Source organism: Tachysurus fulvidraco, chromosome 2, assembly GCF_022655615.1.
Source record: "Tachysurus fulvidraco isolate hzauxx_2018 chromosome 2, HZAU_PFXX_2.0, whole genome shotgun sequence".
Taxonomy (NCBI): Eukaryota; Metazoa; Chordata; class Actinopteri; order Siluriformes; family Bagridae; genus Tachysurus; species Tachysurus fulvidraco.
In genome coordinates this window covers 35,088,150-35,102,881 of record NC_062519.1, presented here as the reverse complement: position 1 = coordinate 35,102,881, position 14,732 = coordinate 35,088,150, and the positions used below count along the sequence as shown (strand labels likewise).

The 14,732-nt window shown below is 35.6% G+C and overlaps 1 protein-coding gene across 1 annotated transcript; it reads right to left on the bottom strand.

Moving 5' to 3' along the window:
- Positions 1-126: 126 nt before the first annotated feature.
- Positions 127-11,383, bottom strand: ankdd1a (ankyrin repeat and death domain containing 1A). The gene is made up of 15 exons (XM_027162377.2): positions 10,972-11,383; positions 9,628-9,731; positions 8,839-8,937; positions 8,251-8,349; positions 7,599-7,703; positions 6,518-6,616; positions 5,634-5,732; positions 5,443-5,541; positions 4,855-4,953; positions 4,475-4,573; positions 4,250-4,348; positions 3,877-3,972; positions 3,581-3,779; positions 2,759-2,890; positions 127-1,813 (listed from the first exon to the last, which is right to left on the bottom strand). Exons 1-15 carry the CDS (start codon positions 11,003-11,005, stop codon positions 1,752-1,754), a joined length of 1,524 nt encoding a protein of 507 aa, XP_027018178.1. The 5' UTR covers positions 11,006-11,383; the 3' UTR covers positions 127-1,751.
- Positions 11,384-14,732: the final 3,349 nt, after the last annotated feature.

Sequence of the window (14,732 nt, the reverse complement as noted above, 5' to 3'; positions counted from 1 at the left end):
TAAACAAAGTAATTTATTTCCAGCTACATGTATGCATATACACATTGCTAATGTTTTATTTTTTTTCCCCCTCCCTTGTGAGGATCATGTGTGAACACTGAAGAAGGACAGGTGACTTGAGGCAACTTCAGATTCAGTATTTTTATTGCACACATTAAAAAAATCTCCCCTTGTGACCATATTCATGCTTGTAGCCTCTAAACTGAATCTTCTCCCAGACTCCTGTAAGAGGAGTTCAATTCTGAGGATCTTGCTCAGGTTCACTGATTTCAGTGCTGTGTACCAAGTGCTCTTACAATAAATGGCAAAGTTTTTTTTTTCCCAGGATGTCTGATAGTCATGAGAGGAGCACAAGTTTATTCAGGTTCATCTTGGAACACAGTCTCCAACTTGGTTCCCTTCAGCTATAATCGTTTAAAAGCCAAAAAAAAAAAATTAACACATTACCGTATGCATTGCTGCATCATCTACCATCTGAATGAATTGTATGTAAGTAATTTATTAGACATCCATTAGGACTTGACAATTATTTACTTTATTTATCCAGTACTGATAATAATAATATTTCTTATTACTTAATTACATTTTAAAGCTGTAAACAGGACATTTTATGAGCTAAAACGTTACCTGAGTATTAAACATTATTAGAAAATATTGTTTTGAAAGATTCTTAAAGAAATAATAATTCTAGAATTCAATCTGCTTGTGATTAAATTTATAATGTATGAGATAAAGGTAAATCTTCCCAAAATATCCTTATTGTAGCCTTAAAATGCTAATTAAACACATTTAAGCAATGAAACCTTTTCATTCAAAGTATACATGTATATACATCAACAGTTTTTTTTAAAAACATATTTGAAGTCACAGTTAAAGGCAAGTCTTTTCATGCTACAGCATGTGATATAGATATTTGGTTAAAGCCATGCAAGTGAAACAGTTCATGTATTTACAAAAAAAAAAAACAGCGGATTTAGGGATAGAGAATAAAGTGATTTTTGCAACATAAGATGGCAAACACTGACAAACGAGTCTCCCTGGTTGGACATTTATCCCCTATTTTCCAAAATCTTTCTCCTCGGTTGTCGAGTCAAACCTAGCCAAACCTTGCGCAGGAGAATCAGTGCAGTTAGAGTCGCGAATTAAATGATAATGTTTGAATGACAGTATACCGGCAATGCAATGCATTAAAAACGGATTCGATTATAATAATTTTTTTTTTTTTTGGAACACAGTGTAAATTAACACAGTGCTTGTAGCTGTAGCCTCTTAACCCTGGAATTACAACAAAATAAAGGTGACAAGTTGCTGATGCTGGTTCATTTTCTATCTTAGAAATCATATCATATGTCTTTATATCTTATCTTTAATACTTTACTATGCAGCTATTGTTGTGCTGTCTGACGTTTTCTGAATGGTACGTTTGCTGGTTTGAATTGTCTGAAAGTGGAAAAACTCCTAGCTATTGCTCAGCTATATCTGTATATTTTACACTATATAATTTAATATAAGCAGGGCAGACCTACATCTAAGGAATTTATACAACCATTTGGATATGTCACATCACAGAATTCTGCATATTTGCATAAAATTTAAAAGTTCAATTATCTGCTTTTCACTGGCATACGGATCGACAGGTAGTAACATAGTAGCCCTTCAAAACTGATTATATCAGCGTGTTGAGGAAAGAATCTTCTGAAAAACCTGGGTTTCATCCTTTATCTATTGCTGTAAACTTAATTTCCTCAGTTTCACATTGTTGCACACTTCTTTGGAGTAGCGGGGTCTGCATTGGCCTGCTGCCGCATACTCTCTGTGAGAAGAAAGCAAAAATAGAATTACTCAGAATAATCAAAACAGCAATAAAAAATATCTTAGAAATCCTTATATGTCACTTGCTAGCAGGTATGCATTACCATATGTCAGCTGTGTTCACCATATTCACATAAAAGACAAACGTTTCAGATAAAATCAAGAGATCTTGAGCTGTAACGCAACGTTGATGGCTGTCAGCATGGTGAAGATTTTACAAAGACTTAAAATCTAGGTAATAAGCAGATAAAACATAAGCCTTAAATATTTGCAAGCATATTCTCATTGAGCACTTCCAGTTTCCTAGCAACAATATGTGGATTGCTTTGCATGTTCACCTAGCCTTGTCAAAAGCATGCATTTATATTACAAACACACAAGTAGATCTGGTAAAAAAAATAAAAATAAATCACAGTTATAAATCGGTGCTCTTGATCTCTTCTACGGTCATAATTTAAATTCTTTGGACAACACTGAAAGGAAGTAGGCTATAAAATCGGCTTGCATTTGATGGCATATAAAATATTTTATTCAAAAAGCAACAATTCCAGAATGAGATAATGCTCTCTAAGATGTAATCATCACTGTTAAACCAAGGACTCCCCTTATTTGCTGATATCTTACAGTTTTAGGTTTGTCCTTTGTGTATACAGTGTTAGGAAAATGTATTTGCCCCCTTCTGGATTTATTATCGCTTATTTTTCACGCCGTATAATATTACATGATATCAGAAAAAGAGAATCTGACTAAAGACAAATCATATTTATAGTTATCTATCACCAGTATATCACCCTATAGTGTGACAAAAACACAATAATTGGGGGAACAAAGAAAAGGGAATTTATTTAAATATATATATAATATTTTTTTTTTATTATTATTTATTTATTGATTTATTTATTTTTACAGCACTAGTAAGCTTCAGGTTTACCATTTACATTCTTACCTGCCAGATCCTTCCTTGAGATTCCCATGAGCCCTTCATACAAGCTTTTAATTGGGTTTTCTCCAGCAATCAACACACCATGCAGCCAGATCAGCAGCATGCGATGCCCATGGTCCTTATAGCTTTTAGTACCTTATCAAAGCAGATACAGTAACCGCCATCACACAGATATTCTTACAGCATCTACATACAATACGTTTCTTTTTTATACATAATGATATCTTGTTCAAAAGCACCTTTCATGACTGATTTAGTATTTCACAGCTACAATAAATTGTGCACACAATTGTAAAATAAATAAATCATTAAAAATTTAATAAATAAATTTTGGTCTGTCCGCGCCCCATGCCATTATAGTTCAAACTCAATATGCAAAAATAGGAAGTAGCAAATAATAATGGCAAAATCCATATTGCTTCATAAATTTGCAAAGAGATCATTACTGTTATCATAATACAGCATTATACTAGCAAGTGCCTTAAATCTTCTCACATAATGTTTCTCACCTTAGTCTTTCTTTTTTATTTATTTTTTAACTGTCCGTTGCTTATATCTAATATACAACTGTACATTATTCTAGTTATATGGCATAAAAATTATTTTCTGCTTCTTCTGTTCTATGCCCTGATTCTTTCAGAATTCAAGGCAAGCATTTATTTTTATTTATTTGAGCCCAAATTATTTGAAGGTAGTAATTGGTAACATGAAACACTTTCAAGGTAGCAGAGGGCAGTACGGCAGCATTTCCGGGTATGAAAGGGTAATACTAGTCCACTTTATTAAAGTAATAGGTAACACCATATAATTTTAGAATTGCTGTACCTGTCCACTCATGTTCTATGGCTCGGATGTGTGTGTCTGTGAAGTGCCAATGCTGCGCCAGTGTCTTCCACTCGCCAGCTTTCAGGTATTTCGTGGCTAATTTCCACAAGATGGAGCGAATGTGCTCTGTCTCCTGCTGATGGTCTTGTTTGAATGTCACATTCCTTCCCACTAACGACTCTGTGCAGTTCACATTGTCCTGCAAAACTGAGACTCAGTCAAATGCGAAATATGAATCATGTTAAAAAGTCATACTTTCATAAACAAGATTGAATTTAGTTTGCACACAGACCTACCTGTTCCCATTTGTAAAATCTATCCGCTTTGATAATCATGTCGACCACGTTCACATGATTGCTTCTGGCTGCAATGTCCAGTGATGTCTTTCCCTGCTGCAAGGTGACATACAGTACAGAGGTGTTAATTCAGTCTAGGTGCAAAGAAGTATACATGGGTACAATTACACTTGTGTGGTATAACTCAGTTTTATTTATATTGCATAAAGCATTTATCTCAAACCATTTATTTGAATGTACATAAATGTTTTATATATGTTTGATGTTTAAAACAGCTTTGAGACAATGTCCATGGTTAACGGCACTATGTGAATAAAATAAAACTGAATTGAATTGGATTATACCACATGGACTATGGACCTTGGGGCTGTACCTTGTCGAGAAGTTTAAGGTTAACCCCAGCAACGAGGATCAGTTCAGCTATGTTTTGGCGTCCGTGTTCTGCTGCTATGTGCAGGGCTGTTTGAAGCCGCTGTATAGAAACATAACTACTGTCAGTATGCTGACAGTAGTCTGAATTGGGTCTCAAAAAACTGTGATATTTAGTTTGTTAGTCTAAGATAGATTTTTTTTCTGCTAGAATAAAAAGTGTACTCACCTCATCAAAAACATCTAGGTCACATTCTGCATCAATGAGTATTTTAACAATCTCTGTGTAGTTGTTGAACACTGCTAAGTGCAGTGCGGTGGAATGATTCTAACAAAGAAACAAAATGATATAACTATATCAAAGAAAATAAAAATGATATACTGCTAATGTTCAATACTGCAGGATTGTATAGCACATTTAAAATTTCCCATTTCCATACAATGGCATAGTATTCATCAGTACTAGTTATCATTTACCCTGATATATTGGTCAATAACATATTTATAAGATGGTCCCCTTAATATAGTAAAAGTTAGAGAGAATAATAACATACTGCAGACCCAATGACTGGGTTAGGAACATATGAGCTAGCAAGCACGATTACTTACAGTGTTCACCGAGTCCACACTAACTCCAGACTCCACAAGAAGCTTGGCCTCTCTTTCAAATCCATGCTGGGCTGCGAAGTGAAGAGAAGTCATATTCCTCTGAGAGAACAAATATAAATAAATGACTAATAAGGCCAATAAAGCACTTTTAATAATCAATAAAATGACTCAAATTTGGAGATCACATGTGAAAAATACGATGCAAAGTAATAGATAAGCAGTTAAGCATAAGAGAAGTGCCAATGTTACAAAGTACAAAGACACTGGGTCAAATAGTGGAAAGTCCATTAAAAACCTTTTACAGTCAAACCATTCTGAATGAAAAGAGTATGAACCCAAGAGCCAAAAAAAAACTAGCTCTTGAATTTAATGATCCAGCTAAATGACACACACAAAAAATATATCCAAGGACTGAAACAAACTTAAGTCTACAATGAAATCAGAGGAGAGTAGCTTGGTGTGAAAAATAATAAAACAAAGAAGTACAAGCATATCATAAACAGTAATATTTCTTCGTTTTTTTCTGTCAACCAAGCCTTTACTATCTAAAGCCTTTACCATACACCACGCATTAATGGTTTTACGTACATTTGTGAGTTCATTGACATTGCAGTGAGCCTCAAGCAGCAGCCTGACACAGTCATAATGTCCTCCATCCACAGACAAGTGTAAAGCGGTCAGACCGTCCTGACAAAAAATAAAGCATTATGAATAAGAGTCATAAGGCAGGCTTTCATTTAAAAAAAAAAAAAGAGTCGTCAGAGAAAAGCAATTATTACAATATTCCTGTTGTTGATGTTTTCCCCTGTTTCCAGAATCTTCTGAATAACTTCAGCATGGCCGTGTTTCGCTGCCAGATGGAGTGCAGTGTTGTCCTCCTGGCCACACAGCAGAACTTAAACATTAGTACTTTATGGGGTTTGGGATGCCACCATGTGGTCAACGCTTGAATATTAGCACCATCACATTAGCACATTTGACATCATGACATGTACACCTATAACAAATGGACAAAATTACACCATAGATTTAAACCAGTAGAAACAGCCTTACTGAAACCAGAATTAATGTCATTTATTCCTAGTTTCATAGTATGATTTCACTAATCACAAATATCAGACTCAAGAAAGAGGTGTGTCCAAAAGTTGGAAGTCTTAAGGATGTGTTAGAGGAAATTCAGATGATAATATATAGTGGATATAAAAAAGTCTTCACACCCTATGAAACGTACAGTTTGTTTTTTTTTATGTAAAAATCCAAATATCATCAAGATTTCTGGTATAAGAAGTTCTGATCTGATTTATTTTAAAAAAAAAACTCTTCTATGAACAGGGGTGTTGCAGACTTTTTATATCCACTGTAGATCTAATTGGACTTACAAAATCTTTTGGTTTTACTAAAAGCTGATGATATTTTATTAAACAGTCTATACAGCTCCAGTATAAAACTAAGAAACAAACCTCTTGGTTGACTGACTACATTTGGGGTAAACAAGAAGACTGTATACATTTTTATGTTTAACTGAACAGAACTTGACTCATCAGACATGAAAACATGCTGTTAATGCTAACGCTGTCTTCTGCTTTGTCCTCCAGAACCCAGAAGGGGTGTAATTAGCAGATCAGTGGGGCTGAAACACTCCATGCCTCCTGCTGTGTCTTACCTTGTCCTTGAGGTCGTGAGCACAGCCCATGCCAATAAGATACTCCGTCACTTCCAACTGTCCATGTTCTGTTGCCAGATGAAATGCTGTCTTACCTGACTGACACACAGGACAAGTGGGACACAGGGTTGATAGAACAGCATGAACCAATTCCTAATAAGCAGCAGTATTATTTCCCTGACAACTATTTAGCTCAGAAAGCTTATATCGTATTAACAGCCAATATTACCTTTCATTTCAGTCCCACTTGGGGTCTGTTAAAGCATTTATAGTAGTATGTTTTTAGCGTAATAAGTAACTTAATTTTTTACTTATTTTTGCAGTCAACTATGAACAATCATAAACCAAACCTGGAGTATGACTCTGTTTTTCTTACTTTAATGTGCTATGCTTAAAATATTACCTTCAACCTATTGAGGCTGACAGTGTTTTTAGATGGTGACGAATGCTGTAGTGAGTTGAGTTGAACCTTGCGTCTAATATTTAACTAGAATTTTACAATAAGGTTAATGCAATCTTTGCTCTGTTTATCTGTCAAGAAGGAGAGAATCTATTTGTCTATGCTTACGTAATACAAGCTACAATGGAATGATTCAACATAAGAAGTTAAATCTTAAAATGTAACTATTGTATATTCCATATGAAAGATATACATATGATATTGATTCTATTCAACAATTCTGAGTTCCACAAAAGTAGAATTTTCAGAGAAGAGGATTTGAGGTTTATTGACTTTAAAGGTGAGGGAAGGATGGTTTATAGTTGCTATCATGTAAGTTATAACAGAAACTCAGAAGTTTCACATTTAACTATTGTCTCTGTTTGGTTGCACTGGGCATGCCCATGCTTTTTGTTGTGTTTTATTCTTTACTTTTAACATGTTGATTAAAAGTATCAGTCATTAAATGTCAGTAAAACTCATTGGTATTAATAGCTTGTAACTGATCTAATACAAATGACTCTAATTACAATGACTGCAGGATGAAACCCATGTATGTTTAGTATAATATACAAATTTCCAGAACCTATGCTAATTGCAAAGTCACATTGCAGGACGAGGTAGTTTAATGTTTATCATCACCTTGTCAGCTCTGTCAAGTCTTACATCCTCCAGATCCTCCATGATGTACTCGAGAATATGAATATGACCTCGTTGTGCAGCACAGTGCAGAAGATTCAGCCCATTCTGAGGAGCAGGATTGCATCATTCAGTGAACAAAAATTACATTTCAGATTCTTCCAAAAAATGTTATACCCAGAGCATTTACTTGTTTCCCTTGTGCTAATGTACCCCATCCTGAGTTGGGGCATGAGTAGGTTTACTTGATGTCTCAAGTTTATCTGACCCACTACAAGTGTAAAGTATTTTCTCTTGTAAATTAAAAAACATTACACTGCCTTAAAGAAAAAAATCCACCCTGTTTTTCATTTCTTTGTTTATTCTTCTTGCTGTCGACTTTGATTGAGAAGTTTGTAAATTTCAATTTGACTTGGTTACATTACCCACAATGCATTTTGAGGGATAGTCTGTAACCACCTTTACCTTAAGTGAGATACAGCAGTGCTTTAGTCCACAGCTGTACAGTCTGCTCAAAAGTCTTATAACTGCACTGCATTCTGGAAATGTTATGTATTTCTAAATGGAGCTTTCCTTATAATGGGTAAAATGGTCTATTTTGCACAGGAATGAAAGTTCTCCCACACCCAACACATACCCGTCCTGTGTGCCTTACTTTGTTTTCACAGTTGAGTTTTGCACCAGATGAGACAAGGATCTTCAATATTTTAAGGTGACCAAACCATGCAGCCAAAAGCAGTGCACTCATGCCAAACTGAAAAACAAACACACACAGTTTGTAGAGATGTGAATCTTAGCAGGGAACAGAGATATGCAAGTTATCGGTTTATAGGGTAGGTCAGATACAGGTTTCTGATACTTTACTATATGTAACTCACCAGAACTGTTCTTGTGAAAAGCAGAAGATTGAGATCTTATCTAAATCTTGAATAATATTTAACTTTACAATTCACATCACTAGTGTAACTTGTTCCAAGCATCCATCAAAATGGTGCTTTCCTGCATGAAGTCATCAATGCAGAGAGCAAATACTCTTCTGCTTGAAGAGTATTTACTTAGTATAGTTCTGCTTGAATGGCATAGCAGACTGCCCAAGGAATGTTAATCAGCTGTGCGGATTATAAAAACCCACGAGTAAAGATCGTAGCTCCACCCTAAAAGTCAAATAATTGCTTTTCTTAAGCCGAGTTAAAATATAACGATACATACAATTGGTTGTTTTCAAACAGATTATCATACATACACTGTCTTCATCATCCAGCTCTGTGTCATGCTCCAGCAGCAGACGCAATGCATCTTCACTACCTGCACCTGCAGCCCAGTGCAGTGCCTTCCTGTCTACCTGCATATAAGAAACCATTAGTCAAACTGAAAAGATGTTCTCATAATCCCAGTGATACTCAAACATTGACCTAGGAGTGAACTGTTAAGAAAACATTCAGGATAGTGACATTCAGGAAGCCACACTGTAATATAACAGCCTGGCAAAAAAAATCCCACGATTATACATAAAGGTAATACTGATTGGAAGGTTGTGAGTTTGAATCCCAGATCCACCAAGTTGCCACTGCTGGGCCCCTGAGCAAGGCCCTTAACCCTCAATTGCTCAGTTGTATAAATTGAAATAAAATTGTAAGTCACTCTAGATAAGGGTGTCTGCTAAATGCCAAAATTGTAAATAATGATGGTTTTAGTTGGTATGAGTTGAACTAAGAGTCATATCCTGTGGTAAGAGCAGATAAAAAAGAGTTTCCGTAGCATTGGTGCATAAGTGATCTCAAAACAAAGCATTCCAAAGACAATATCTAGAGTACTTCCGTTGAATTGACTTCCTCTGATTTCTGCCCACTGCTGAAAGTTGTGCAGACTGCTGACTATGACTTTCATTTTACTCTAAGAGTCATTCTGCATAAAACTAATTTGTGTGTATTTTGCATGGTTTAATTAGGACAGTAGAACTTTGAACCAAAAAAAAATCAATATAGAAATCATAAGAAGTTCAGTACAGCCCTCTAAGTTGCAAGAGACTTACTTTATTTTTAGCTTTGATGTCTACCCCATTCCTAATAAGCTCCAGCATCTTTCCTGTGTCATTCCGTTTTGCAGCATTGTGAAACACCTTTTCTGAGTGCAGCACTGCAAAATTCACAGTGGTTAGTTCATGCAAAGTCCTGCATTTTTTTTTTTTTTTTTTTAGCATTCTATGATTTTTTGTGCTTCTTCAAGGATATCTCAGAATTCACTAAGTTCCTCTACTATACATGCAACATACAATCATGCCACTTTTCCTATGCCAACTGTGTAAAAGTAAAAACGTTCCTACTGTATGCCAACTGCTATTTTAGACAGCTTGGAGCTCTATTTCTGCTATGGTCAGTCCCAGATCTCCAAATCATACACTGTTTATTCAATAAAAACATTTTGAGAGAATTTATGAATTTACTTAATTATGTTTGTGAACTTGGATTATATTGTGTTTACAATAGTAAATGTCTGTTCATAGAAATCTTTTGATTAATTTAGTTTTACATAGGAAAAAAAAGCACATTGTTTATTATGCAGAAATAAAAAAGATTCACAAATTTACTTCATTCAAAGTTTGTTTAAATTTTCTGAGATTCGAGTGGATCAACTCATGATTGCAGTATTTTTAATGTTTCGATACGTTGTTAATCTAAACCACACATACAGTACAATACAATAACAGTGTGTGTGGCTAACAAATGTATTATGTAGCCTTCTAACAACATTGACAAATAACTATAGTAAAAGGCCATTTGTTTGATAGTAGTTAATGTGAAGCCCAAATTGTTTCCATCCACCATCACACTACCGAAGTCTACACTACACCGTTAAAACACTGTAAAAATATTGTTTATAGCTTATTGTACATACAATGTACATTATATATATTGTATTTTTATACTCCTCACTCTCTGTTGTGCTTTACATACTGTACATCTGCACTATTTCATTTGTGTCTTGTCTTTATATTTATTCACTGTACATATGCTTACATCACTGTACATATGTTAATATACCTATCTATATATTACATGCTGTTCATATGTTTACATATATACCTATATATTACATACTGTACATATGCTACACATTTATCTGCACTTGTCTATTTGCACAATTGGTTCTCTTTGCACTTCTGATTGATGCCAAACTGCATTTTGTTGCCGTGTAACTGTACAGTAATGACAAGTTCTATCTATCTATCTATCTATCTATCTATCTATCTATCTATCTATCTATCTATCTATCTATCTATCTATCTATCTATCTATAGACTACAAGCGGATTAAAGAAAAACAATAACGTTTAGAATGAACTATAGACACGTTTTAGCAATTGTAAGCTTACTCACAGATATCGTCTTCTGACGCCAAGCCGTCCTCCATTTCAGTAGCGAATATATTTGTATAAACATAAATAAAAGACAAACACGACTCTTCTTTACCGAGCGGTGTTTAGCTCCGTTTGCGGTTAGTATTAGTAATGTACAGTACTCGAAATATTTCTATTCCTATTTCACCGTTTTACACGAATATCTTATTCAGAAAAATGAACCCAACGGTGTCGAAAACGTCTTGAATAGGCAGGTCATGGTCAGTCACAAGGAGCCAGCTGTCTTTTGTTTAGCCTCTAAACTAAATATTTTACAAAATATGTGATAGGATTATATATATATATAAAATGTTTCCTCGCTCCAGTCCCTCCCTGGAGGAAGGAAAACAGTGGTGAACCGCTCAGCCTGTGCTTTCCTACACCAGCCCCTGCACCTGCCCAGTGTTTGCGGTTAAGCAAACAAAAAGAATCTTTTCATGGAAATGAAATGAAAAGCCAGTCTGACAGGAACACTGTATTCTTTATTTATTTTATTTCTTATAGTAAGATTATTGTTGTTTTTATCCGCTGTTGTTTTTTTTTCTTTCATGACTACTATTATATGCTTTTTTGTCTACTCATGTCAGTGTCTGATCTTGACATCTAAACTGATGTGACTTTGGATCTGCAATTCATCCTGAAGTTCCACTTCAACTCGGAGCTTCAGTATGTTTGTATGCTTGTATGTATGCATGTATGTATGTTTGCTTGTATGCTTGTATGTATGCATGTATGTTTGTTTGTATGCATGCATGTATGTATGTATGTATGTTTGAATGCATGTATGTATGTTTGTATGTTTGTATGCATGTATGTACTGTATGCTTGTTTGTATGTTTGTATGCATGTATGTATGTTTGATTGCATGTACTGTATGTATATTTGTATGCATGTATGTATGTATGCATCCATGTTTGTATGCTTGTATGAATGTACTGTATGCATGTATGTATGTTTGTATGCAGGTATGTATGCATCCATGTTTGTATGTATGTTTGTATGCATGTATATATATTTGTATGTATGCATGTATGTATGCATCCATGTATGTATGTGTGCATGTATGTATGTATGCATCCATGTATGTATGTATGTATGTTTGTTTGTATGCATGTATGTATATTTGTATGTATGCATGTATGTATGTTTGTATGTTTGTATACATACATACAAACATACATGTATGTATGTATGCATGTATGTTTGTTTGTATGATTGCATTTATGTATGTATGTATGTATGTATGTATGTATGCATCCATGTACTGTATGTGTGCATGCATGTATGCACGTATGCATGTATGTATGCATGTATGTATGTATGTTTGTATGTATGAACATTAAGTGAGCAACAGTTTTGGAAACCATGTTTCTGGTGAATGATCTACCATGAAGGATATAGTAGTTAATTGCTCTTTACAAGTGTAAGGATCTCAACAAACACAATACACCAGACCTTCAGATGGATGGGCTACAACAGCAGACCACATTGGGTTCCACTCTTCTTGGCAGAGGAGGAACCTGAGGCTATCTTGGACACAGGTTCACCCAAACTGGACATAAGGGCAGCATGGTGACGCAGAGATTCCAGATATATTAAACCTAGCACAGGGGTCGGCAACCCGCGGCTCCGAGCCGCAAGTGGCTCTTTCATCCCTCTGCTGCGGCTCCTTGTAGATTTGGAAAATAAATATTTAATTTAATTTTTTTATTTTTGTTAGTTAGTTTTAAAAAAAAATTATTCTAAATTATAAGATCATGATGCTCTTGTAACATTAAAATAAACCGTGTTTAATTTTTTTTTTTTGGTCGCTCAAAATATGCGCCATAACTGTCGACTTGCAAAACTTGACACACAGAAGCAGGCGCATTTTTGGTTTGCTGCAGCCGGCAAGTTAATTTTTTTATGTCATGCATGGCTGCCAAGTGCCACGCATTGAGAGTGACAGTCACGCATTTCGGTCTTTTCTCACGCTCTCCCGCCGCACATCGTATTCTCACGCAGAAAAACTATCATATATTTAATAAGCCGCAGCGCCCAAAATGTATCAGTCCGCACCGCTGTCTCTGTGGAACCGGGCAGGAATCAAGCGCGTCTCAGTTCTTAGTCGAGCCTGACACTTATCAGCCAATCAAAAAAGAGGCTACACAATAGCCAATCAGAAAATAGCACTATCTGGGAAAGATTAACGCAACATCCAATGAAAAAAAGCGAGGGGTTGGAGATGTCATGCTTGCCTGTCTTCAAAACTTGAGAACCCTGGTCATGAATACGGATGACTCAATTATATATTAAACATTTTATTTGAAAGTAACCTTCAACCCAGCGTCTTTTTTCTTAAGGTTAGTTCAAACTGTTCAAAATATTTTTGTTTGCCTGCAGAAATAAAATTGCGTTTACTCGGTAGCAGTTAATTGATTTCATAAATGCAACACACTACAGTTTTTTCTATACTTTCCATAAAGGTAAAAAAAAACGATATATGCAGTGTTATCTTCATTTTAGATGTCAAAGGGGTTTTGTGGCTCCCTGTGGTATTTTTTCTGTGGGAAACGGGTCCAAATGGCTCTTTGAGTGTTTAAGGTTGCCGACCCCTGACCTAGCACATTGTGTTGACTACCAATGTAATTGTATGAAATGTCACAAGAGGGCACTGTATGTTAACACACTGCATCTACATGACGCTTTAGGTACGGAAGTCACAAAAGGCCATGCACTATTCTATATTTTCTTTCTGGTTTGTCGTGAGTTTGAATCCCATGTCCACCAAGTTGCCACTGCTGGGCCCCTGAGCAAGACCCTTAATCCTCAATTGCTCAGTTGTATCAAACATGTAATGGATTATAAACAACTTTAGTTATGTCAATATCACGAAAAACTGAACACTTAACACTTTGTCAACACGACAAAACAAGAAAGAAAAAATATACTAATGCATGGTTTCATGGTAACAATAAATTCACAGTGGGAAAAAAAAACAGCTGTGTTGCAGAAGGAAAAACACAGAACAGCATGATCAATTAAATGTACTGTACATGGAAGAAAGGACTAGAAAAAATAGCAGCAGATAAAAAGGTATCTTACAGAGTGCTCATTACAGATCCTTCTAAAGCCAACACTGACACTGAGAGATGTAGTCAGCAGTGTAAACAACAAAAATACATCCTTGCCTTGTGTTTCCCTGTTATACTGTACCAACCTTGCCAACAGGGTTTTAGATTGATGGCACTCTTAATCCCTGACCTACTGTCGAACTAACATGACTTCTATAATTAATTTGCAGAAGGAAGGGTTCAAGACCAGCTGCTTTCCTATAAATCATCGTGGGATGATTATGATGAATACTGAACTGAATACTGTTTTTTCCAGCTGGGTCAGTGACAGGTTGATGGCAGCAGCTATGGCATCCTTTGTTGGTAGGGTTAGGTGGTAGGTAGGTATTGAAACTGGTCCAGTGTTGTGGGAAGTCTGCTGTTTATGTGTTGCATGATTAGCTGCTCAAAGCATTTAATGATGAGTGGTGTAAATGCTACATGCTAGTGGTTGTTGAGTCAGGACAAAGATAACGGGATAGTCATAGTCATCTTAAAGAGATCATCTTTAAGAGATGTCTCAGCGACAAATTTTGTATTTGGTTAGGATATCTGTAAGCTCAACCAGAACATTTCTAGAGCAGGAATATTGTATCCTAAACCAGTGTTGCTGAGCATGCAGGTCATCAGAAGCCTGACTTGTCAGAAC